The sequence below is a fragment of the Bombus pascuorum genome, chromosome 4, assembly GCF_905332965.1.
Source record: "Bombus pascuorum chromosome 4, iyBomPasc1.1, whole genome shotgun sequence".
Classification (NCBI taxonomy): domain Eukaryota; kingdom Metazoa; phylum Arthropoda; class Insecta; order Hymenoptera; family Apidae; genus Bombus; species Bombus pascuorum.
Genome location: NC_083491.1, coordinates 4,169,078 through 4,195,459, shown reverse-complemented (window position 1 = coordinate 4,195,459; position 26,382 = coordinate 4,169,078). Strand labels below are relative to the sequence as shown.

At 38.2% G+C, this 26,382-nt stretch overlaps 1 protein-coding gene across 1 annotated transcript in view; it reads left to right on the top strand.

The window, feature by feature from the left end:
• The window catches only part of LOC132906265 (glypican-4), a 137,193-nt gene extending 111,368 nt beyond the window's left edge, over nt 1-25,825 (top strand). Inside the window, exons 2-8 of the mRNA XM_060958283.1 lie at nt 8,167-8,337; nt 12,738-12,880; nt 16,545-16,793; nt 17,061-17,229; nt 17,676-18,072; nt 18,403-18,572; nt 20,337-25,825. Of these exons, the coding sequence (XP_060814266.1) occupies nt 8,167-8,337; nt 12,738-12,880; nt 16,545-16,793; nt 17,061-17,229; nt 17,676-18,072; nt 18,403-18,572; nt 20,337-20,674 (1,637 nt within the window). The 3' untranslated portion in view covers nt 20,675-25,825. The remainder of the gene's footprint in view (nt 1-8,166; nt 8,338-12,737; nt 12,881-16,544; nt 16,794-17,060; nt 17,230-17,675; nt 18,073-18,402; nt 18,573-20,336) is intronic.
• Nucleotides 25,826-26,382: the final 557 nt, after the last annotated feature.

Below are 26,382 nucleotides of genomic sequence, written 5' to 3'. Positions count from 1 at the left end.
GAAGGAAGATGATAATGGTATAGAAAGATTGGAACACCCTATAGATCGAATCGGTTTTAAAAAGTAAGTTCGGCTGGTTTTATTAATATCGATCTTTTTCTACGAGTCTATAGAGCCCATGCATTGATCGAATCGCCGCGATAAAAACGAACTCTTTGGTTTAATAAATAAGAAAGCAAAGAAACGTCGAGGTAGACGATGCGGTATCGGCTGTGTCATAAATATCAAGGTACTTCTGCGTGCAATTAAACTAACAGCCACGATAAACAGCCATCGGGAGCAACAAAAATCGAAGTCACGCCATCGAGATTCGGATCTAGTCGCGTCCTAACAAAACGCTCACGCGACCAGAAACGACCATTAAGCACACGCGTATCTCGAACGCACCTCTGCTATCCTACACGTACTTCTTATATATAACAGGAATGTCGATAACGCGAGCGAAAATTCGATTGCTGCCTTCTCGATTACCTAAATCTTTCGCTGGTTTCACTTCCAAACTCCCCCGAGTTATCCGCGAAGAAAATTCCCTTTTCCAATCGAAGAGAAATGGATTCGTAGGGGAGCGAGCCTGCTCGGGATTCACCTTTATGGAAATGCCAAGCCCGGTAACTGCAAATATTTGGCAACCACGTCCGAACTCCCATTAATTTCCAGCCTGTTTTCAATTTCGCCAAGACGGAACATCAGCTACCAATCGCCTTCGTTTTCCACCCTCGAACAACTCTTCCTTTCCAACCAAGTGCAAACACTTTCAACTTACAAGCTTCCCCGGGGAGAAGTTGCAGCCGCTGTCCCTGGAAGCAACGATTTTCGACGTCATTTGTATTCCGTTGGAATCGAGGCGAATCTCACAGCGACGCATCGCTGCCAATATCTGTAATTTCTATCCTCTAAACAGGCACAGGGCACGCGGAAAATCGCACCGCTCTACGAACTTTGAATTTTGAATCTCGAGATCGGGCATATTATGCAGTTTCACTCGTAACTTTGGCTTTCGAGATAAGAAACGTCGAGAGGTTTGCGTTTCGACTTTGTCAGCGGCTGCTCGAATTTCATTGAAATGACGTGTACGAATTTTAATCCTATTTTCAACGCTAGCACGCTCTATTAAGTAACAATGAAAATTTTCGTCCTCTGATGACATCATAGATGGGACGGATATTGACCGACTACGAGCTTCTACAGAATTTCTATGGAAATGAGAATATCTCCAAGTATCCAGAATTGTTTGTTGTACACCTTTTGTATTTACTGGCCTTTGTTGGACAGTACGTTGGGAATAAGTGCTTATGATGTTTATACAAAGTGAGATAACAGCTTTGGGGTATTACGAAATAAAGAGTTGTTTTCCCCAACGTTAATTGTCCTGCCGATAGAAACGTATATAGAAAAGAAATATAATTTTTCAACAATTAAGGTGTCTTTATTCTGGTATAAACTAGCCTCTGAAAACTTGTTTCGTTGTCCATTAGCGCTCATCAGCCATTGTAACGTGATTATGGTAATTTCCAGTATTAAATAAATTGGTTGAAACTTCCAGCTAAATATACATATCTTTCCTTTGTTACGATCTTTTACACTTGCTATTTAAAGGTAGTACAATCTGTATATTGTTCTTGAATACAGTCAGCTGAAACATCTAGCCTGCTTGGTTTGCTTTAATCTGTTTGCACTTTGTTCTTACATCGTATACGTATTTCCCTTTCTGTATTTATACATCGTTTGAATATACTTGTAAGATTCTTTGCCGCATTCCATTTTTCTTTTCTTCGAATTTTACCCTCCATTAATGGTAATTTATCTCGCGAGTAAAAAAATATTTCCCAATAAATCGAAAACTAGTTTCTTACGATGTGAAAGGAGGAAACAAGAGAGAATCGATATCCTGTCGAATGTCATTCGCTCGTTAATCATATAAATGACAAATCCTCGGGGAGGAATCTCGGTGCAGGTACCATACCCTCAGGGCTGACTGCATTTTCCTACGGTTTTTCATGTTTGCGATAGCAGCGGTTCGAAATCCGCCCTTTGCCACGTGGAGATTGGCTCCAGCGACGCTATTCGCGGAAATCCACTTACAATGGAAATTTCCCAATTTCCGCGTGCAACGCCCTTTTAAATGTCGACCGAAAGACGTCGGCCGACTCTCTCTCTCTCTCTCCCTCTCTCTCTCTCTCTCTCTCTCTCTGTTCATCGTCGTTACGCTCGAATCGCCAGACTATGCGTGATAATCGAAAAAAAGTTGTTGATTGGACAGAGGAGTTGGGGAAGGACGGGAATGATCGTCTGATTCAGCTTTAAGTCAGAAACGAACAGAAAAACTCGCGTGATTTGCGTTCGAGCACGTCGAAATGAAATACAAAGTAAAGTCTGTCGAAAGAGAAAAAATCAGAGGTTTCCTCGAGATTGTGAGATCGAGTGACGCGTATAGGAAAAGAACGTGGCTTGTTCAGCCAAACATCGGCCGACTCCAGCTTTTTTCATCCCCGCGTTAAACGGAACGAAAGTAATTATTTTGAACGCGCGTGAATGGGCCGGCTGCATCGCGCGAACTTGCCATCATCGATTCGCTCGGAATAATAATGAATCGGCTAGGAACGAACCGCCTGGAGTTTCGTTAAAGGGTGAAAGCTCGTTGGAGCGTGAAGGTGGAAACGATGGAAAAAGGAAAAATAAAAGAAAAAAATAAAACACGAATAAAAAAGACACGCTCTCTTGCGTTTTTTGTGGTTTCCCCAATTCAATAGCTCTTTCCTTTTCCACAACTTTTTCGTGATTTTTATCGTTTGGAATTGTTTAAAGACAACACGTTGTAACGTAATATAAATATCGGAGCTGCAATATCGTGAAACAACGTTGCAGAGTACGTTCGGTTGATTTACTTCGCTCTTTCACAACTTGCGTACGAATAATTCTCGTGCGAGATTTTTTAATCTTTCATGGTAACAGGTTTGTTAGAATGTTTCGTAATGAAGGGATTAAACTGGATTTACCGTGTGCTTTGTAATACCGTTGCAAGGATTTCTGTGATTCTCCTTGATTCCACGGGCTTTGTGCTTTGTAATGTAAGTGTTGTACCACGCTGTAAATTACCTTGCACGGATAATATGCTTCCTAACAATTCTACAACGTTGCTCGCTATCCTAAGGTGTTGCTGACTTGCAACGATAATTCCAAGTTTTGTCGTAATGTCGCGGAACACCGCGATACGAATTTTAATCGCTTCAAGAATCGCCCAATTTCTTCTTACCATATTAAACGATTCTACGTAACTGTTAAAAGATTAGAAATGAAGGAGGAATTAAAATTAAGACGAAACAATATAGAATTTCGCAAACGTTACAGAAATTTCCATCTTTTTCCATTCGATAAATTCCAGGATACAGCTTTCTATTCTTAATTATTCCTCGGTGATTTTTAATTGTTCTTCTCGTCTGTGACAATGTTAAAAAAATTGTAAACGTTAAAGAAAACTGCCACGCTTCGTCGAAACAGAGTTGCGCGAAATCGATTATCCGAAAATACCCTACCGTATCACGAGCTCATCTTATTCCCAAAGATCAAAGACGTATCTCCACAGGCGTGTTTCAATTCTCGTTTGGCCCAGAAAATTGCTACATCTGCGTATCACTGGAAGCCATTCCGACGAAGGGCGATTTCTAATCGAATAGTAACCCTTCTATCCCGGTGCTGTATTCACCGCACAAAATGGAATACACCCTCGCGTTCAAGATTCGAACGTACGCAACCCTTGCGACTTGTTTGACAAAGGTTGCATGAAATTCGCTTCTCATCGGTACCCATTCAACGTTCGATCTATATTTCATCGAATTGGACGTTGTTATATCCGGTTAGAATTTCTCCTAATTCGCGACGATATCTGGTTGATTTATTACAAACGGAATTACCCCGTGACATCCGGTCGCGATGGAAATGAAATCCGAGCGTGACCAACGTCGCGTCCCTTTAGCCCCTTGGCCTATAACCACGAGCGAGACTCGTGGCAAAGAATTTGTGCCATAAACGGAACACACGCGTAATAAATTGGTAACGAAATAATAAGTTGTTTTTATTAACTGATCAATTGTCATGATTGTCCTCATGATTGTTTCTTATTTCACAATTCCTTTTGTAGTCCCTAAATATACATGTCAAAAGAAGAATACATTTTGCTCCAATTCGGGCACATGGCTGAATAGGAATGGCACAGCGTGTGACCGAACTTGTTGTTTACAATGGCTCGCGCGATTGGGCCAAGAGGTTAATCCGTTAGGTTCAGCTAGTCGGTCATGGCCATTTTTCGATTAATAGATGATTGATTTCTCAGTTTCAACCGATCTTCTCCGTTAAACGAGTATTCTGTTTTCGTAATTAACTAACGTTTAAAAGGGATGGCGGAGTCGCAGGATGAAAGCTGACCTTTCGTTTATAAAAAGAGAAGATGAAAGTTGCGGTTCCCACGGCTCGATTAAACTGGAATCAATCGACTGTGTTAAGGTTGAACATTGGACGATGATGACACGTGTACAGCGGATCGAATCGATCAGGGGGTTGATCTATGTTTAGAGAGTTGCACGGTGACGAGCATCAAGTGTGGATTAAGTTTGGTGATACCGGCTGCCAGATTTTGTTGTTGAAACGCACCTCGAGTTTAATCATTTTCTACGTGTTAATTAGTTAGCTAAATTTCAACAGGCAATTGTTAACGGTTGTTAGTACAACTTTCTTAAGAAATTGGAGAATTTTTTGATCATCTTGTATCGTTACGAGCTTCGTACCATTATACACACTAGCTACTTTGTGAAACTACTTTTATTGTTTAAGAATATCAATTTCCTCCGGAGACTAGGAAAATCTTCTCTGAATGAAGCTGATAGTAGTGCGACATAGAAGCATCGAATTTAAAAAAATGTGTAACTCTGCGTTTGAATTCTTTAAATTTTCTCGACTCCAAGTAGATGTTAATTTACCCTCGGATTATCGGAAATTGCCCTAGAGCGAATTCAACAGCGGTATAATACAAAATACTTTCTGCCTCGAAGTTCCGTTAATTTCCAAGGATCTAAACAGAAATTAATTTCTCCTCAACCAGATCCAAACCACCCGGGAAACAACTTAACAGAACCCCTCGACATCCAACTTCTTCTTCCCTGTCTATCATTCACGGTCGACAGATTCTACCCCTGTACCGTCCACTCCCCCCTATCGATTCTATCTTGTTTCATAATTCCCCCTGGCTACAAGGTCCTCTGTCCCTTTCCTGGAAAAAGCAGTCGGTATAGTACAAAGTCGTTGGCTGCGACACGGAAGCGCGTCGCGACGGAAATCCCCGCGTCTTTGCGATGTCAGTACGCTAACAAACGGCGTACCGCGTAACTCTCCGGCCCTTTATGTACCATACACGCGCGTATATACGTACAAGCTTTACGCGATGCAAAAGCTGCACGAGGTGTTGTCGTCTCGGTGTCTGCACCAAGGGGCTTTTAACGGTAGTTCGTCAAATGCTTCTTGGAGCTTTCGAGATACGTCTCACTTTATCTATTTTATATCCTATTCCTTCCTCTATCTTCCTCTCTCTTATTCACTTTTTATCACTGCTTTTTTATATGAGATCGTTCGAAGAAATTTATTGCACGATCTTCCGTTTTTGTGTCGTGCCAACGGCTATCTACGTCGTGAAATCGCGGGTCAGGGAAGGAGTTAGTACGGTTTTATGGCGCTTATTATTTCGGTGCTTATGGAACAATCGATGCAAATGTCGGCTGCTGTCTGCCAGGAAACTCCGAACAACGCGATTTCGAGGATGGATGCTAATTCGAACGACAGTTGGGTATGGAAGGATACGAGTGGGAAATGTGGAAATAAAAGCCTAGAAATAGGACAGAAATATCTTTCGATGCTTCTCGATCTGTATTGTTCGAGATTGTAAGAAACTGGAACGGAGGATGCGTTTTATCTTATATTTCACAAGGTCTTACTTTAAATCGAAGCTTTGAACTTCATGTATTAATTAACAGGACGAATCTATTGTATTTCCTATTCTATTATCAAAACTACCTGAAAATCTACTCTTCTACGTGTCGTCTCCTGCGATCGATATTCAAACGTTAAAAATATTCAGAGTCGGAAAGGAAGAAAGATGAAAGAGAAAACTCGTATCGAACGAGGCAATGAAAATAGAATTATTAAATAAAATTTACAGGCGCGTAGATTGGGACAGAAATTGAAGGAACACGGATCGTATTCGTTTCCTCCGTCGAAGATGGGTGGATCGTTCGAAGAGATTTAAGAGGCTGGCTGGTAACAAGCAGACTTTATATCAAGGCTGGCGTAATCGTAATGCGTTACTTTGCTCGTTAAGTGCACGCGTCGCGCGATCGAATCGAGCGGAAATGCGCGGTTACGACGACCGATTCGCCGGAAATAATTCGGGATTACTTTTACGGGCGTGTTTGAAAGTTTGAAGCCGAAGCAGACAGAGGCTAAGGGAGCGAAGGAACACGACAAAACGATGGTTGGGGCAAAAGGGGGTGGAAGTTCGACTCGGAGTTCCGAGTGGCTGGAAATTAGCTTACTTAGACGGCAGACTGGAAATATTGGCAGATAAGCGATATAGCCTGGCGTCCGACCGATAAGGGAACAGCGTAGGGCTGCTGCCCTGTTCTACGACCCTCGATGGAAACGCGGCTTATTGTCACGCCGCGCGATAGGGGGTGGATGCTGCTCGATCTCGGTGTCGTCGGATGGTTTATTGGGACGTTTCGAAGAATAGATGTATTTCTGATCATTGGAAAATTGTTATAGATCGAGCGGAATTACCGTTAATAGGTTTTGTCGATACGTACTGATGTTTCAGGAATTATGTCCTCGAGTAATAAGAGTAACAACGAAACTACGAAACCACTCAGTATGTCTGTTAACACGGTTTTCATTTCTGCCGTTGCTAAATACGTGCAAATGTTTCTGTTCACTTTTAAGACAGAAAATAGTTCTCATTTTTCAAGATATGTTAAAATATTTGAAGCTTCGTAAGTCTTTTTCTTTTTACCTTTTGGGTAATATATATTGCACAGGTTATCGCGAAATAATGACAGAATATTTTCAATTGAACGAATAACAAGATAACGAAACTTAATGTTTTCTGATTTTCGAAATGTTTGATGGAACGTGGAAAGTTTGTATAACGCGAGTTATAAAGTTTTTTAGACAGAGAATTTCGAGCGAGAAATTTTAAACGAAGAATTCTTTTATGAAAATGATATGATTTATACAATTGTATGGAGAGAAGTTCTGGTCGCTGTTTAATTATTCCTGTTATTCGTGTATTCATAATTAGCGTAATCATCGTTGACTTCAAAATGACGGAAGGAGGGTAATTAGATTTATTAATTACATTTGCCTATTGAAAATCGCAAATGATTATTTCCAATCGCGCACTTGCATACGTATACCAATCAATTTCAAAGCAGACAGATATCAATCCGAATTATTAATTGCAACAGTTAACTAACGACAACGATGCTTTCTATAGAACCATTCATAACTTGACATTAATCACCAAAAGATATTACATGTATCTTCCTGTTTCATCCATATTCGAAAAACATGTCTAAATAGTCGGAGAAAACACAGATCAATCATCCTGTGTAGAAAATCAAACTAGATATCAGTTGCACTATAGAGGAGAACAAACAATTTTCAAAGCACTCGAGTCGAAAAATCATCGTAGTGCTACAACGGAATACAAATATTTGAACGTTCAATATCATATTCAATTGAATACAAAAATCGTAAATTTCCATACGATGTTATATCGTAACATACAAACATTTGTAACATTCAATTTCATCCCTTAAACCATATCAAACGATAAAAAAGTAAATCTAATCGAAATCACAATCAATAACACGGAAATATCGTCGAACAATAGTCTCAAGAACGATAATATTCGATTCAGCTATCGAATAAAACAAACGTGAAAGAGAAGTAAGAAGAGAAAATAATAAAAGATTTGTCCGATGCTTGAACCAACTATTATAAACCCTCGAAAGCTTTCTTGTTAAAGACGTCTGTATAACGAGTTTCCTCCTCGAACCTTCGCGATGAAGGATGAGACGTGTATCCAGCCGGTGTATTAAACTCGTTCACCGTTCGTTTTTCCAGCAAAGGAGCTGAAAGTATGCGGCAGCGTGAGAAGCGGCGGCGAGGTGTGCTGCTCCGCGGACATGGAGGTGAGATTGCAGGCGAGGGCACGCGACAAACATGAGAAAGCCACCAAAGAAACTCTTCAGCGGTTGCACCAGGTCCTGTCTACGAGAGGCACCAGGTTCCACAGTGAGTACCTTCATCCAACGTTTCACGATTTTAATCACTTCATCGTCGGCTCTTTTCGCGCTCTCTATGTTTGCGCGTTTATACGCGTGTGCGAGAGGGGTGAAGTCCCACTCTACGAACATTCACACTGGCAAAACGGTTGAACGTTGCCTCTGATGATGAGAGGCAGGCGGTTGCAATTTCGTTTGATCAGTTACCTTTAAACTTGAATGTCGGCACGTTCGTGTGTGTCAGACGACGTTTCTCTTTGGAAAGGTTTTTTTTTTCTTTTTTTCCTTTTTTTTTTTGGTTTCTAGGGATGCAGGGTCGCAAAAGGTTTCTTCAATTTCGTGTTTCTTGAACTTCGTGATGGATTTCGCGTTCTTTTGTGTATGGTAGACGGAAACACGAAACGTGGAATACGTACCGTAACTGGAACTGCGAGTAATTTTTCATTTGAAGTTTTCTTCTTTTCTTTTTTGTTTTATCTTTCACGCGATGTAAAATGTTGTATGATCGGAAATCGTAAATACCGTTGTAAGGTATTTCGAGATATAAATGGAATATTAAATTGACAAGATGATCGAATAGAATGTTTCAACGACTCTTTGCTGGTTTATACTGCAAAAAAGTATGAGATCGATGGAGTTCAATAAACTCGATACGAGTGTTCAAAGATCAGCGAGCGCGTTACAGTATAGTTCGAAGGAAAAGAAGTAGAAATGAAAATTCATCGCGACAGCTCATAGTCGGGAAAACGAAATACGATATCTCGTCAATTATACCACTTCTAAATCACAAAAGGACTTTTCAGACAGTTCGATCAGTCGAACATTCTCGACATTGGCAGGGCGAGTGGCGTTAATAGACGTGAATGAGGCTTCGAAGCGCAATACGTGGTCCGAAATGAGATTTCTCAGTTAATGGCGTCTGGATGGTTGACGCGATTCTTCGACAACCTTCATTTTCTTTTTTATTTCCTTTATTTTATTTATTTTATATTTTATTTAGAGCGGAACAAAATACGAAAATAATACGAAAAAATTAAAATTTTTCCATGAATATTTAATATGGATTAATTCTATAGAAATTTGAAATTAATATGAATTAAAAGACGATTAAAAAATTTCGCTACCAAAATTAACAGATTCCATGAAACGAAGGAAAAATTGTACTCTCGTGGTTCAAGCAGAAAATATAACCACTTGTTCAAATAAGTGAAACAGTTATTTTACTAGTTTTTTAATCCCTGTCCTTGTCTTCCAACCGCATAATGCCCCGTTTGACAACGTCGCTTACCTTGAAATTTCTTTGAAATTTCTTTGAAATTTTAATTATTCATTACCAGTCAGTTTATTGCAGGGTTGCTTTTGCAGGTTAACGTGGATTTACAACGTGTAATATCTTCCTGGTATCTCTACACAAAGAACCACCTATAGGAAATTAAATACAAACTTGCACTTTGTTTATTCAGACCTCTCTTTAATCTATTTTCTAATTCCTAAAGGGTCTACTTAGACTATCCTTAATATCGAAGGACAAAGTGTTATTGTTTCCTTTCCGAATGGAAATAAGTGGATCGAAGGGTCGACGTGGCGAGCACGAAATTAGACGTTGCCACATCGAACATCTCAAATACGCCTAACGATTCTCATTAACGAAATTAACGGTGGTGGTGTACGAGTTTGCACCACCATGGCCCGACTACCTCTTTGCTCTTCGAGCTCCAATCTTTCCCATGCCCTTTCCATCCGACCACGGCTTCTCTGACGGCCGTCGTGCTTCCCTTTGAGCAGCTACTACACCTAGCCGCATCTAGCTACCCACGTACCCACTTTGCTTGCCACTCGCCACGACAGAAGTGCACTGGCAGAGAGAGGGTGAGCTAGGGGGGGAGGGGGAGGGAGAGACAGGGAGGAAGAGTACGGAAACTCCTATACAGGATAGGGAGATAGTGTGAAATATAAGGGGGCGAGAGGGGAAGGTGAAGGTAAGACGAACGGGGGGTACGATAGAAGAGAGCTTTGGAAATTCCATATTGACTACCCGTATGTTTCATTCTTTAAGTTCTTTTTGTTTAACAGGGACTTGTAACGTGTAAGGCTACCGGAAAAGCTTAAAATGGTAGAGAAAATAAGTTGAAACAGCTGTATTTCATTATAGCTTAGCACACACTGTTATAAATATTAGATTGTCGGAAAAGTTTCTTTCGTTTTATGAGGAAATAATAAACGCACAATGTTTTTTGTTTTATATTATTTTATCGAATTACGTACGATCCATTTCGTTCCGTTGAGATGAAAACCGCGACGTTTCACAGACTTGCTTTCACGTTTCTATGAAGGTGCACTGTTGTAAAAGACACGTTTGCGAAAGAAAGACACTTTCCAACCTGATACAATCTGTTCTCGTTGAATCAGAGCTATAATTCACGCTCGACGTTACATGGCAAGGATTAAATACAATTTATAAATCTTTAAATTTAAAATTAAATTCAATTTATCGATTACAACGTAATATACAGAAGGCAAATATTTCTGCGAGAACTACGTCGAACGTTTGTTTCATTGGACACAGAGATTTACTTTTCATCTTAATCTCTTATCTTGACCTTGTAATAGAAAAATCAAAATATTCATACGTATATGGAAGCGACACGGGAGATTTTCGGGGAAAAACTGGGGAAATTAGTCGCGAACGTTGGAGCGTGTCGTGAATTAAAAGCTCCGACGAAGTTCCTAGCCAGGCGTCGCGGTGCTAAGTGCTTCCTTCCCTTTTACGCGGCTCGGAGCCCGAAGCTTTTTGCCGAGGCGTCGCCGCCGTCGTCGCCGACGTCGCCGTCGACGATTCGTTACGGGGCTCACCTACCTGTTCTCTCCGTTTCTCTCTCTCTCTCTATCTATCTTTCACTGGTTCCCAGCGTCGTTAAAAGGAATTTTAATCACATTCTTCGCGACTGAAGTGACGATAAGAACTGGTTCAGGCTTCACTGGTTCGTGAGGTTACGCGTGTAGAGGGTGGCACGGGCCACCCTTGTCTTTGTCGGTGTTCGCTGGACGGTGCTCAGCGAACGGTCGATGCTACTGTTGCTTGAGAAATCGGGGACTTTATATTCTTTCGTCGAAAGCTTTTGCTCTCTTCGTAGAAGAATTTTTCGTAGGAAAAGCTGTGGCTTGTGTCAGGGCGATAATGGCTATTTGATGACCAGTTATATTCCGCAGATTTGAAAGTATACCGAGAGAGATACACTCTGTCGGTAGAATTTCATTTCAAGATAGAGTTTCGAGTTCTAGTTTGCTCTGGTTTTGGTTTAATTCTAGTTCTCATTTTTCGTCAGCATTAATCGTTTTGTGTTTATCTTTCATGTTGCACACGGACTTTGCTTCCTCTGGTACTTTGGTATTACAACTACACAATACATAGATTTTATTGAAACGATTGTAATAAAACTATTATATAAAGATGCGATGTAAATAAATAGATATATATATTTCGCACGTTCCATACTTAATTTTAAAACTGCTTCTTTGTAGAAAATAAAAATGTGGTTTGTCACGCTCTCGCGTGATCTTCGATCGCAAGCACAACGAATCCGCGAATCTTCCGTATTCTTATAGTTAAACGCAGCTGAGGAGGAAAGAAATCCCCTACAATCTTCTTAAAATTATCTGCTTTACGTTTGACTTCCATTTCAAAAGTTGCCAAAGCTTTGCTCTCTTTACTTTCTCAAATGTAACTAAAAGAAAGTTATATTTTAGCATGTTAATTACGAGAATTTTTTCTTGAAATCTTGTTTCGTAGTAGGCTGTTGCAACAACCCTTTTCTGCATTTCTCTCTCGAAATGAATAGAGTATAAGGTGAAGATAAATGAGTGGCAGAAATCATTCTCAAAGTTCAGACAGAGTGCTACGCAAACTTCGTTAACACCTTATCCTGGTAGAAGGAAGTAGTTAATTAACGGTTACAAGTTAGGTACATAGCAAGCAGAGCATACAGGCGGTATAATTCGACAAGAAACAAACATTGTTAACGCGTGATAAATCTAACAAGTTGAAGTCGCGGCTGTAATTGATTTGCAAATCTCAAGTGATAGGCCCATCTTTGTCTCGAACAAGTAGATCGATTCGATTCGTTTCCTCTGCAATTACAAATTATTCCTATTACAACGAGGCTGGTGGAAAACGATGCAGAAGCATCGTGCAATTAAATAAATTACGTTCTCTGTTCGTCCTTTCGACCAGATCAATTAATCGGCATTCGTATAAATTATTTATATGCCGATGGTTGGGCAAAGCCTTCGTAAATGTGTCCACCGATCTTGTCTTTTATATTTTCAGATTGCTTCAGTTTCAAACAGTTTTAATTATCACAAAGAGAAAACTGTTTGATAAGTCGTTTCTCCTTCTTTTTCTTTTTACAGGTTTCTTCAAGGATCTTCTCGCTAATAGTAAAAAGGTTTTCCACGAGATGTTTAAGAAGACTTATGGAATTCTCTATGAGCAGAATTCCTTTGTATTCACCGATCTGTTCAAGGAACTGGAGAACTATTATGCCAAGGGAACGGTGAGTTTCCAATGGTTTTCACTCTGGCCTAGATCTTTACATTCAAATCACCTTTCACAAACAATTTCAATTTCTTATAACACGTACAAATTGATACGACAATAAATAGGTCGCGAATCCAATTTTTTGGTTATTTTCATCCAAACTGTGTCTTTTGTATTAGATTGTCAGAAAAGTTTCTTTCCTTTTAGAAGGAAATAATAGACGCACAATGCTTTTCGTTTTATATTAGTTTATTGAATTATGCACGAACGTAATAATAGAAATAGAAGGAAATGAATCATACCTAATTCAATAAAATAACATAAAATAGAAATTGTTGTTCGTCTATTATCATCCATTTCTCTCGATGATTTCGACCTTGGACAAGTTTTCTTAAATCTGGGTCATCCAGGTAACAGCGCGGAAAAAGAAATCGCCCGTGAAAGATTTTTGAAGGCAGATCGGTTAACGAGAAAATTAATTGTGACCTGAGTAGGAAGGAAACCGTCTTCCTTTATGCTGCACAATAGCACATTAAATGTGGAAAAGTTGAATGCAATATATGACACGAAGTCGGATAAGAATCTAAATATGGCCCAGATGCAGTAGAAACAAAGAAATTCATAGTAATGAAGGGAAAGTATTCAAAAACAAAGGTTAAAGAATTTTTAAGAATTTGAATTCTGCTACGGGACACTGCGAAATTTAGAAGGGTTTAGGGTTTTCGGTATTAAGTGCTTTGCACATATACCTGCGTAAAATAAAAGAAAATTTAACAAGTAGGCTAAATAAGGATATTCAATAGGCTTATCTAACTAACGGACGAGGGTATGGAGTGCCGACCGTAAGAAATGTAATATTAAGCCGTAGTAAGCGTAAATATTTAAGCTCGATCTAGAAACTGCGAAATTTGTTAATTTAAATTTTCCGAAAATTATCGAGCGCGAAGACGTGTGCGCGCAGAGCGATAGAGTATGTACACATGAAAGTGCAGAGAGTGAACATGAAAAACAACCTCATGTAACTAACGAAAATGTGAAACAATCGAGAGATAGAGATAAGATCGAACGAACCGATTTTTATGGTAGCCCATTGACGTACGTAACGGAAAATTTACCGGTGGATTTTAACGAAGCGATGCTAGCGTGCGGATCTGGACCAGCTCAAATTATATTCCTACTTGTATTTACACTTCCGTATTAAAATATATTTTCTACTTTACAATTTACCCATCCAACGCGTTCCTTCGTTCATACATCTAATAATTTCAACAAATACAAATTAACATAACAAAGAGTAGGCGGTGAATTCAATTTTCTGTTTCTTTTATCCAAACTGTATCTCTTGTACAATCCATTTCGTTCAATGGTTTTGTTCTTGGTGTAGACTCCCCCTCCCACCCCCCTAGATCACTACTATCCGTTTCCGAACTTCTCCACTTGCTTCGAAGCTATTGCGGCAGACGACCATCCAATTTCGTTTGCGATGCGACAAATCAAATTCCAGGATAAAATCGATAGGGGGTCACGGTCTCGATTTTCAAAGGCGGAAGAATTTGTTCGTCCTCGCGGTCCTGGACTTTCCTCCCCTTTTAACGAAAGCTGCGCCCTTCTCAGTCGTTGCGGCTAAGGCTCGTAGAGGGTGAAAACTTTGGGAATCGGCCTGAAACCTCGACCCTCGGCCAGCGCACGTTTAACCGCGAGCAACGAGACTTCGTGACAGGGTGGTAGAAAACTTCTCGTGCGAAGGCGAGTTTAATCAATGCTTTTGACGTTCAGGATTCGCGAGCGTTTGCCGATAAAAGGCTAGAAAATATCCCGGCTTTTAGATTTCTCTTTCTTCTCCTCTTTCTCCTTTTACTCCCCTCGTATTTCCCTAGATTCGTATCTTCCAACGAAGATCAAATGGGCTATTCCTGGACAGCTGCAATTACCCGACAGTTTCACTTTATCTGTCGGGAGTTGTCTCTTGTATTGGAATTAATGACCAGGGGAAAGTAGAGGCGCCCATTCCATTTTGCTAAAGAAATATATGGACCCTTCGCATAAATCTCTTGTATATACGAAGAAGCACATTTTATATTTTCTTGGGATGCTGTATTTTCTATAAAATCTTCGCGATATACGCTGGTTCTCTCTTATTATCATCTTCTAAGCTTCTTCAATCCTTCCCCCCTTTTTTTTATTTTATTTCTCGAAGATCTTCTATCGTTTCTTTAGTCTCTTTGCATTCTTTCGTTCGAGGATTCTTTCTTCTTCCGATAGATCCTTTCGCTTTTCATTTTGTGAATTTTCAACATCGAAGCTCGCGTCTCTAGAACTTTTCTATCGCTACTGACAAAAAAAGATAACCTTGACGATAATCTCTGCATCGTCGACGAAATCACGAGTCCAATCGCGAACAGATCTCTTTCATATGCCGCGTTAACCCAAGATCTCCCCTTCGGCATTCTTCACCGATTCTCAAAACACTCGTAAACTTACGTAAGTACGTTCTCGCGAAACCTGTCGCGTCCAGATGATCTAATGGCCATTTCCGTTCGCCATACGTGGCACGCGTTCAAGATCGCACCGATCGGCTCGTCACGTCGTATCGATCACCCAAACGAGAGGGAAAGTTGGTGCGCGAATAAAACGTACACCGCGAAAAGAGACGGAATCGAGGGACTACACTGAGACGACGTATTTCGAGGGCGCGATTGTCATTCAAATCGGCTGGAATTATTCAGCGGCGTCACTTGGACCCGGTTTGGCTCTCGTGCACGCTCGAAAATGGCTCCGCATGAATATATTATTGTTGCAATCGCACGCGTCGCTGCCGGGTAACGAATTTATACGACGGTGATATATCGCGTCGCGGAGGATTCGAATTTATCGAGGACCTCTCGTTTCTACCATTCTGTCTTTCCATATATATTTCCCCTTTTCGCCTTTTCTTCTTCCTTCCTTCCTTCTTTCTCCTTCCTTTATCTACGCTTTATTTTTTCGTCCATCTCCGCCGCTCCTCCCCACGAGGCTCGATAATACGTTCCGTCGAGCCGCAGGATTATTCCTTCGATCGAGACAGTGCTCGAATATATCGGGGATGGATAGAAATTAAAAAGGAGCATCCCGCGAATGGCTGATCGACGAGCCGAATAGCCTCTCGTGGGGGTTGCTCTTTGTTTCATGAGCTCGTTCGATTAGCTGGCCTCTGAAATCGGCTATTTTTAGAAGGAAAAATGCTTGTTTATTCCCAGGCTAGATTATTAGTTTTCAGAGAGATCATTGTATATTATTTGGTAAAAATTATTATTTATAATATATTTGTTTTTAATCGAACGCTTTCGTTGCAACATGTAAAAGTGTATTATTTTTTATGGAAAAGGATTTAAGAGGAAGTTACGAAATGCTCGATTAATGTATCGATTACAGTTTAGTTTTGTTAATAGTTAGTGACTATGGATAAAACATAGATCGATCGTTAATCCCTTGACCCGCACCACACGCTATCTGTCAACCGCGCGAGCCATAGTAAACAAACAGTTCGGTCACGCGCCGAGCCATTCATCCGGTCAACCACGTGCCCGAATTTATTATTTATTATTTATTATTTCGTTATTAATTTGTCATTCGTGGGTTCCGTTTATGACACAAATTCTTTACCACGAGTCAGACTCGTGACATAATTTTTATTTTTCTAGGTCGATCTCGACGATACCATGGACAATTTTTTCAATACTCTTTATCAGAAAATGTTCACGGTGCTGAACAGTCAGTACAACTTTGACAATAAATACTTGGAATGTGTGGGGGAACATATGAAGGAAATCAGACCGTTCGGCGATGTCCCTCAGAAATTAGGAGTGCAAATCAAAAGGTCTTTCGTCGCGACAAGAGCCTTTAGTCAGGCTTTAACAGTAGCTGCGGATGTCTTGAAGAGCATGCAGTCGGTAAGAGAAATATTCATCTTTTTCGTTCGTTTTATGCATTTGTAAGAAATGTAAAATCTCGAACGAAGAATTAGCCATAACGCGATATAATCAGAATGCGTATAATACGATAGAAAAATTCTTTCTTTAATTATGAAATTTACGTTTCTTTAATCATGAAAATATACGAACATCGCTGAAACCTTTTCAAACGCGCAAAACACCCGCGAAAATCGATAAACTACGATAAACGTAAGAACAGCTGGAAAATCGTCTGGCTTTTCACAGTTGAAACCATCGGCCGATTGTGCAGCTGCACTCACAAGAATGACGGTGTGTCCGTCGTGCAGCGGGATCACGGGCAACGTGTTAGCCTGTGGTGACATGTGTGCCAACGTGATGAAGGGTTGCCTTGCTCAACATGCGGCTCTAGATGCTGAATGGAATCACTTCGTCGGTGAGTAATTTCCACGCGCATTGTTCTCTTGGTAATTATAGACTCGAGAATATAATCCATCGACTTACCTCGAATCACGTACACAGAGTATTTTGTTTATTAGCAATCGCCTGAGGAATAGAGAAGACTCGGGAAACAATGTTCGACAAAGAGAATCGCCAAATTTCTTGCTTTAAGATTCCAATTGGAATCTTGGTAATCGTTGATATTTATCGTCGAAAGAAGAATTAAGTTTGAACGAAGCGAATGAAAAGATTCTGTTTATTCGTTTACTCGGACAGGTTCACAAATTTAGGAAATTTTGTATTTTTTATTCAGAGTGACTCCTGCAAAAATTCTTTAAAAAATTCCTCGAAAAATGAGAACATCACAGACTCATCGCTATACCTTTTGCAGTAATTCTTATCGTTGGCTCTCTTTCTGTAATTCCATTTCTCCAATTTCAGAGGCCGTGGACAAGGTGGCTGACCGTCTGTTGGGTCCATTTAACATCGAAATGTTAGTACGACCAATCAACCTGAAAATCTCGGAGGCGATCATGAATTTCCAAGAGAACAGCAACGACGTTTCACAAAGGGTGTTCACTGGATGCGGACGGCCTGTGTTGGGTAGACGCAGACGTCGAGACAATCGAGAGTTGGAACTCGAATCGTTGAACTTTGATCAGGAAACGCTAACGGACGATCGTGCTGCTATTTTGGATAAATTGGTGAAAGAGACACGGCAAAGGGTGAGAGATTCCAGACAATTCTGGGTTTACCTGCCCTATAAGGTTTGCAACGATGGCCTCGTGGTTCCTCCTAGCAATACGAAGGAATGTTGGAACGGCACACACGTAGATAAGTGAGTATTTTACAAACATAAACTTTTTTTATTTTTTTTGTTTCTTCTTATAGAAATTACCAGCCATGTAGTCCTCTTCTTAATTTTATTTAAATTGTAATATAATAGTAAATACAATTGTATTATTAAATTAAACTATATAATATTTAAATTTTGATATAATTATACAAGGTGTCTTAGAAATAGAGCAATATATCTTCTTGTCTCTGGAATTCAATTTTAGTTTCTTAAAAAATCGTGAACTTTTCTTTCCAAACTGATCGATATTACATATAATATCTATGTTCCAATTAAATTCTTGAGTTTATTTTTTACTTTCTCGTCTTTCAGATATATTTACCCAGTATCGTCGAACGGAGAGGAACAAAAATTGAATCCAGAGGTACGAGTTACTGGAACAAGACCGACAATAGTCAGGGACCAGGTCTTCGCATTGACTACTATCACAAACAGGCTGAAATCCGCGTACAATGGACAGGACGTCGATTGGATAGACACAGGTAAACTATCTATTTCGCTAATGTTTAATCTACCATATCATCAAACACAACTATCCTTATAAAATTGACTTCATGTTAGAATATCCCAAAACAAGATATTTCGTTAAAATTAATCTGGTACTTTCGTGGAATAATAAGTAATTAGAGAAATTTTCGAACGAATATACCGGCGAAAGCATACTCGAACGCGTAAGCGGTAGATTTAATCGTAGAATCAATATCGGTAAATACGGTAAACTAGTTGATTTCGAATAATGAGTTGATTAAATTAGAATACCTCGTTGAAACATAAACAATTTATCATAAAATTCCGTGCATCTATCTTGTTAATTATAGGCTCTATAAAACAGTTCTAATTATCATTTTTTTATACAATCATAGTTTGCCAGGATTGTTATAAGAAATGAAGAAATAAACGAATTCTTAGACAGATAAATCGTTAAAGATATGCTACTTTTATTGTGTTTTCTATTCTAATATCTATAAATTCTATTATCTAATAATTATGTTCTTGATCTGCTCGAAAATATAATAAAGGAAACAAATTATCAGGCTACTGTAATATGCCGCTTATCTTATCTCGAGACACTGTTCACAGCAAACGGCGATTAAAAACATAATTTTCTTGGAATTTTCTTTTTGATCGTCGCGTTGATCAATTTCCAAATTTGTCAATTAAAGCGACTACAAGTTCACGAGTAATAGAATTACAAAAAGTATATAAAAAATATATGTAATATATAAAGAATATGCACACCTGGCGCACTGTCAAAAAGCAAAATATATATATTTTTTTTGTAACTTAGCTGAGATCTTTTGAAAGTGACACGAGCGAATCTAAAGAATCAATTTATTCTTTAAAAAAGCGATCGTTGCTCTTTTCGATTTTATCGCATTTATTTTTAAATCTGATAACACGAATGAATTCTCGAAATTAAGAATCAGAGCGGCCTAAAAATACCTACTAAATGATATACACGAGAAACCTCAAAAACACCTGTATAACATGCGCATAAAAAAATTCGAGTTCTTTGTTAAATTCTTCTATTAATTTTGTCGCATCTTTCAAATTCATCGATTCGAATCGATTTTCCATCATCGTCTAGAATAATCTAAAAATACCCGTTAATCCTTTGCGGACCGGACGGTTCAAAGTCAATAATCATTTAAAATTGCCAACGCACTTTTCGTTCGTAGATGTCAAATTCTAGACACATGTACACCCTCAGATTCTCCACAGGATAAATAAAATAACATACATACGAGTCTTTTGATTCTACCAATTTTTTTTGGCCGAACGCGTATGAGTTTCTCGGCGAAATTGACGTCTTACGCAGAACGCATATAAGCGGCAATAGTCCGCAAAGGGTTAAACAACACAATCGAAATCTCAAGAAAACCTACACGACACCTCCGAAGAGAATTCCAAATCTCCTACTAATCTTTTTTATTTATTCCTTCAAAACTTCCAATTTCACCAATTAATAAATCTTCGATGACGACCCAAAGGAACCTGAAAATACCTTACGAATAACGCAATCGAAATCTCAAGGAAACCTGCGTAAGACGTGCTAGACGTCTTCTACTAAACTCTTCGACTAACTCCTTCGCATCTTTTAAATCCACCGATCGATCGATCACGACCATCATCCAAGAAGACTTAAAGAACATTTCCAAAAAGAAATCCTCTCCTCTCCATCGCCATCGTACCACATTCAAAACTTACTAATCAGCTTACCGTCACCGTGACAATCTAATTTTCAGAAGACACCGAGTGGAACGGTTCTGGAAGTGGATCCGGGGACAGTCCGGATCAAGATCCGATCACGGACGACGAGGATGGTTTCAAGGAAGGCTCTGGCTACGAACCGAAATCTTCACCGCCAGAAACACCGAAACAGTCTCCTCCTGTCGATCATCCGGAAGTCGTGCCTGCCAGGAAAGACACAGAACAGAAGACAAATATCAACAACAACAACGGCACGTCCAGCGTGGACAATGGCGCGAGCAGACAGAAAGTATCTTTGTCTCGTGCTTTGACAACGTATCTCGTGCCCATAGTGGTGATGTGGTTCGGTGGCTGCCTCACCGAGTGGCTGTGATCATGTGGTTTTCGAGAACAATGCAGGACGATGTAAATAAATATTCCGTTTAACGTTACGTGACTATACCTCGACTGGAACAGTACTGTAACACGCCGGCCAATCGAGAAAAATAGAGGAGACGATGATGAAAATCACTTTCCGACGTCACGTAATTTTTCATTCATTAGGGAAAGCGTTCTTTTACTTTCTCTATCTACTTTATTGGGTATCGTACCCAAACGACCATTAATGTAATAAACAGCTTAATCCTTGCTGATACGGAATTCGAAAGGAAGACTGGAATCGTTTATGAAGAATTATATCTGCAACTGACCTTCGGGCCTTTGCACGACTGACGAGCGTGCCTTTAGGACGAGCGGCATGGTCGACTCTAGAAGGGTTAGAGTTAGAGAATTTTTTCCAGTTCCTACGTTCTCTTGCGCCACTGTAGAATTTTTCGGATTAAATGGGTTATGATACTTGAACCCCACGGTGATTAATAAATTTCGAGTATGCTTCTCGGTTCGTTTGGTATAGTATGATCGAAAATACGATCGAATATAAATTCGTAATTCAAATATCGCGAATTTTTACCTGTTCATAAATATAAATTTAAATTAAATTTAAATTATCAATGAGATTATGTTGCGACTGACAAATTACTATTAATAATATTGTTACAATATATTATTAGTATGATATCGCGAGAAATTTTTGGTCTAAAAGTAATTATTAACGATTTCAATATCGGTTTAATATATTATTCCCAACATTTTAACTAACGATCCTGTATTTCGACTATTAAGCCGTACCGGATCCGGGCACTCAAGGATTTTAAGGGTTTGGGATTACGGCCTACAGGGTAATTTTGCTTCTCGAATAGAGTCGAACTTTAAGTATACTTTATACCGGTAAAAGTATTAAGTTTCCAAAATAGTCATGTAATCCTAAGTGGATGACAAATAAAACCAGACATTAATTACTGTATTCTCTGAATCGATCGTAAAGTTTTGAAATGTAGTGGCGTAAGAGGAACAGGGATTACATCGAGGACCTAAATGTCCTTGAACGTACAGGAAAGACACATGGAAGCGAGTATACGAGAAGCGCAAGGACTGACTATCGACTATCGAGCGTCGTATTTCCTTTTCTAGCTGCCCTGAAAACGTTTGAAAGATTTATGGCTCGAAGGGCGAGAGACGTTCGATCGCGTCAAGCTCGAAAGGATCGCTCAGAATGTTAGATTTCGGCGACACACACGAAACATTGATGTTTGTGTTTAACAAAATAAAACGAAGGAGAAAAAATAATAAGAAGGACGATTAAACTATTTCGGTTTTCACGAGGAGATAATATGATTATTTTTTAACTCGAGAACCGTCTCTTGTTGATCAGTGTTGTTTGAAGAGTTGTGAATAGAGAAGAAAGTTTGTGGTGAATGAAAAATTATGAAGGTAGGACGATGGCTGACGTATGATAAACGATTCATATACTTTCATTATCTTTAAATAACGATTATCGTTAAATAACGCAAAATGCTCGACGAAATCGAGGGCCGATTTTTTAATTGTACAAATCGGTAAAAGAAATTTATTTGACGATATTCTTTTATCTACGGTTTTAGACTTTCCTTCGACAATTTTTTTTTTCTTTTTTTATTTATTTAAAATAATATTTTATCATCCGCCATTCGAATGAAATCGTCCTAGCAATTGAAACTCGACGAAACGAGTCAAAGCGTAGAACGAGCGGTCGAGAATAGGCTCCTGTGATAAAATTAAACAAAAAAAGAGAAAAAGTAAAAATGTAATAAAAAGGTAAAAAAAATAAACGAGTGATGTTGGCCGCTATCACACGCTGGCATCGTCGAGCCTAAAACAAGAGGGCGAAAGGACATATTCTATACAAATCTAGTGAAAATATTCAAATAAATATTATGAATAATTATTTGTAATTATATTATTATATATATATTATTATAATTATTATAATTATTGCAAAGTGAAATTAATATAAAAATTATACGTTGCGTTCGGGACAAGTGGTAAGTTTAGAAATGGAAATTACACGGTTCTTTCCTTCTTTCCTGCTCGTCTCAGAAAATACATGGCTTCGCGAGACAAAGAAAGAAAGAAGAATCTTGTGCGCGTACGGTGATTCCTATCGATATCGCGAAACTATGATATTCTATCCACTACTACTCTGTACATTTGATCATAATTAAACTAACATATATTTTGTTTCTTACGATAATAAAGTATATATTCTTCTTGACGATAACGCAAATTCTATTTATTTAAATTAAATAATTCGTTGCGTAACAAATAATATATTAGGAAATGTATTATTTCTACGTCGGAATAATATTCAAACGTTTAATTTTCTACAATGATTTTACATAAAGAATACATGTGTATATATCATATAAATTTTTTAAATATCAATATCTTGTTGGATACCCGTTTTGTTTTATTACACGTCGTAATCAATGTGGCATGTTTGTCATAATTTTTTGTGAATAATTTTGCGTGATACTCGTTTTCGATTGGAATCAAATCCGATGATTACGGTGGATGTAACGCGCGAGGGCAACTATATAATTGATATTCCTGAACTACCCTGTTTTTACGCTTCGAGTCAATACCACGATAAAATTCTAATGTATTTTCAATGTCCATAGCAGTTACATTTTATTTTAAATTTCGTTTGAAAATATTTATAATCTCTATATTTTTAATCTCGTTCATCAAGTATCTCTGGCCATCTCTTTTGACAAAATCACTTTATACGATCCTCGTATAAAATTGTATATTTTCATAATGTCTGTAAATTTAAGAGACTGCCGATCTCCCGATAAAATTTTCCTTTTTTTTTAAATCGTTTATTTTGCCAAGATTTGTTTTTTTTTTTTTTGATACATTTTTGATATTCATAATAAACAATGAATTTGAGTAAAGTGTGTTAGACAAAAGTACCGATACGCGACGGTACGACGTAGTCATGTTATATTTAGGTTATATATAGGTTTTACGACTTTTGTGTTTATGTTTGGTTTTTGGATTTAAGCCGCAGGGGAGCGGAGATTATTGTTTGTTGTATTTTTGTCCTGAAACTTGGCCGTAAAACAGGACTCTTCGGAAAATTTTCCTTTCCCGCGGTTGAAAATGACTAATCGTCGCGCGTCAATAAAAGTATCTTCGCTTTTCTGTTTCATATTCAACATTTCTGACTGATGACAATGATTTTCAAGCAATAACTGATATTTCGAAGTACGCTTCTTGCGTCTTGCTCAACGTATGCTTGTAAAATATATCAAAGCTATAGAAATGTAATCAACAAATAAATATTAAATGTCCGAAGATTTTTCCAACGTACGAATACTACATTTCCTAATACATTATTTGTTATGCCACAAATTATTTAAGAAAATACACGCTTTATTATCAGAAAAAACAAAAGATACGTTAATTTAATTATGGTCAAATGTACGGAATAATAATGGATAGAATACTATAGTTTCCGAATATTAACGAGAGTCACTGTATATAGAATCGCGTAGAATTCTTGTTGGATAAATGAAAGAACGTTTAACAAGTTGAACACCACAATCTCAACAGTGTGAATTTCGAATTTATCTTGACGTAAAGATAGTAAATTTTCAGCTGTAAGTTATAATAAACATATTTTTTGCATTTAAAGCAGGGAAATAGGATGACGGTAATTATATGAAAATTCTATAGAAATAAGAAAGAAGAGAATCTCAAAGTAGGTTAATTTTCAATAAAAATCGAATAGATTTCAGTTATAAATGTTACATTTCTGCCGAAAGACAATCTTTTCGGCAGATATTCGTTCGACGATCCCCTTAGAAATTGTATTGAAATTTTCTTAAGAATTATTTCCAAAATTCGAACGCGTACGAGACTAAATATTCGTTGTAGTGTTCAGTTTGTTAAAAAGAGAAGATTTAAGGATACGAAGACAGGGAACAGGGTTTTTTTACCGTGGAAGAATTATGGACCACTGAAACAACTTTCCTGAAACTATGGGAGTTCCTTACGTTCGATAAATAGGAGCAACCCTTGCGTTTTAACAGCTTTGTCGGATCGACGTGATTGCTGAATACTATCTTATAGCATCGAGCGTGATTCGTCTTTAACTCCCCTGATACTAAAATTTTAATTACGATAGTTTATGAAACTATTAATTAAGTCATTTAGAATTTCAAATCTAAATTATCCATGTCTTCGGAATTAAATAAGTATAAAAAAAAAATACTTACAAATTATAGGACTTTAAACTACTCAGGAAAAGTAGAAATACATAATTCGTAATAACTTACACGTTATATTTACGTTAAAGTTACCGTAAAAGAACGAAAATTAAAAGATTTTAAAATTATGTAGGAGTAAAGTTTGATTAAAAAGAAGATTATGTTTCTCGAGAGATTCATTTCGTATCGAGGGAGTTAAATCAACTAACGTTCGAATTAAATACATTTACGTTTTTTTTTACTATTATTCCTAGTACCGTATTTACGTTGTTCGCCATTGTAAAGAGTAACGAGCAGCCTAGATTTCCGCGACGATGGTATTCGTGGAACCTCGATGCAGGATCGTTTTAAGATTACGTGATATTTCTTTCCCTTTTCTGTTTTAGACTAGCCCACTGTAACCAGTTAATCATACTTAATAATCTATCGATTTACATTAAGAATTTATACATGCAACCGTAAAAATGAAAGTGCAAATGCGAATGCACTTGGCCGAGCCGTTTATGACATTCAACGTGAATTTTCAATTTGATCGTGAATCTCTTAAATGATGTTCAATCCGTACGATGTATTAGAAAACAAAAAAAAAAAAAAAAAGAGAAAGAAGAACTTTCCGAGTAGCTGAATGTAATTTCGCGTCTATTGCATAAAAATGTTACAATCCAACGAAGGAAAGTTTGCGGCAGAAAATCAATCACAGATTAAATTTAAACGTTGTATGTTCTTACTGATTCTTACTGATCATTGTTCTGTTATTAATGAATGCAGTGGTTTCCTGAAAATCGCGTAAAAGAATTGCAAGACAAAATGGATTGTGGTTCGCTATAAAAATTCTGTGTGAAATTCCAATTGCGGGAACTTTAACGAATAAAAGAAATTTACGTGGACAGAGAAAATGGAAGAGCGAGTATCCCTCGTACAATTAATCGTAACGTAATAGTTAAAAGTTCGTAAGAAAGGTTCGCGCAATTAAAACACGGAAAAGTTCAAGGCGTGTACACAGAATCGCATGGGACTCGAGCTTATCATATACGTCTCAGTTTTTCCTTCAATTTGATGAAATCAGAGCAACTCCAAGTGCAACAATATAAGCCAATGAATTTTGAGAACTTGTTGTGTATGTATTTAGAGTGATGAAAGAAAGAAGCACGAATTAAATATTAAACGAACGGAAGAATACCAGTTTGGTCTCTTTGCAATTTTGTTGTATAGTTTTTTCGTGAAGTTCTTCTATTGCTGGAGGAATGAAATGGAAATGATACGAATTGTGACAGAGGAATTCACTGTAAAACGAGAAGGATTTCAAAGTGCCCCAATTCGATGGAAAACAAGATTTATATACGTATAAGTGAAAATTAGTGAAATTCTCAATGATTGCGAGAACGTTGTACGTGCAATTGTAAATTTCCTCTTTCCGACAAATAGAATATAAATCTTGTATTCGAAACCCTTT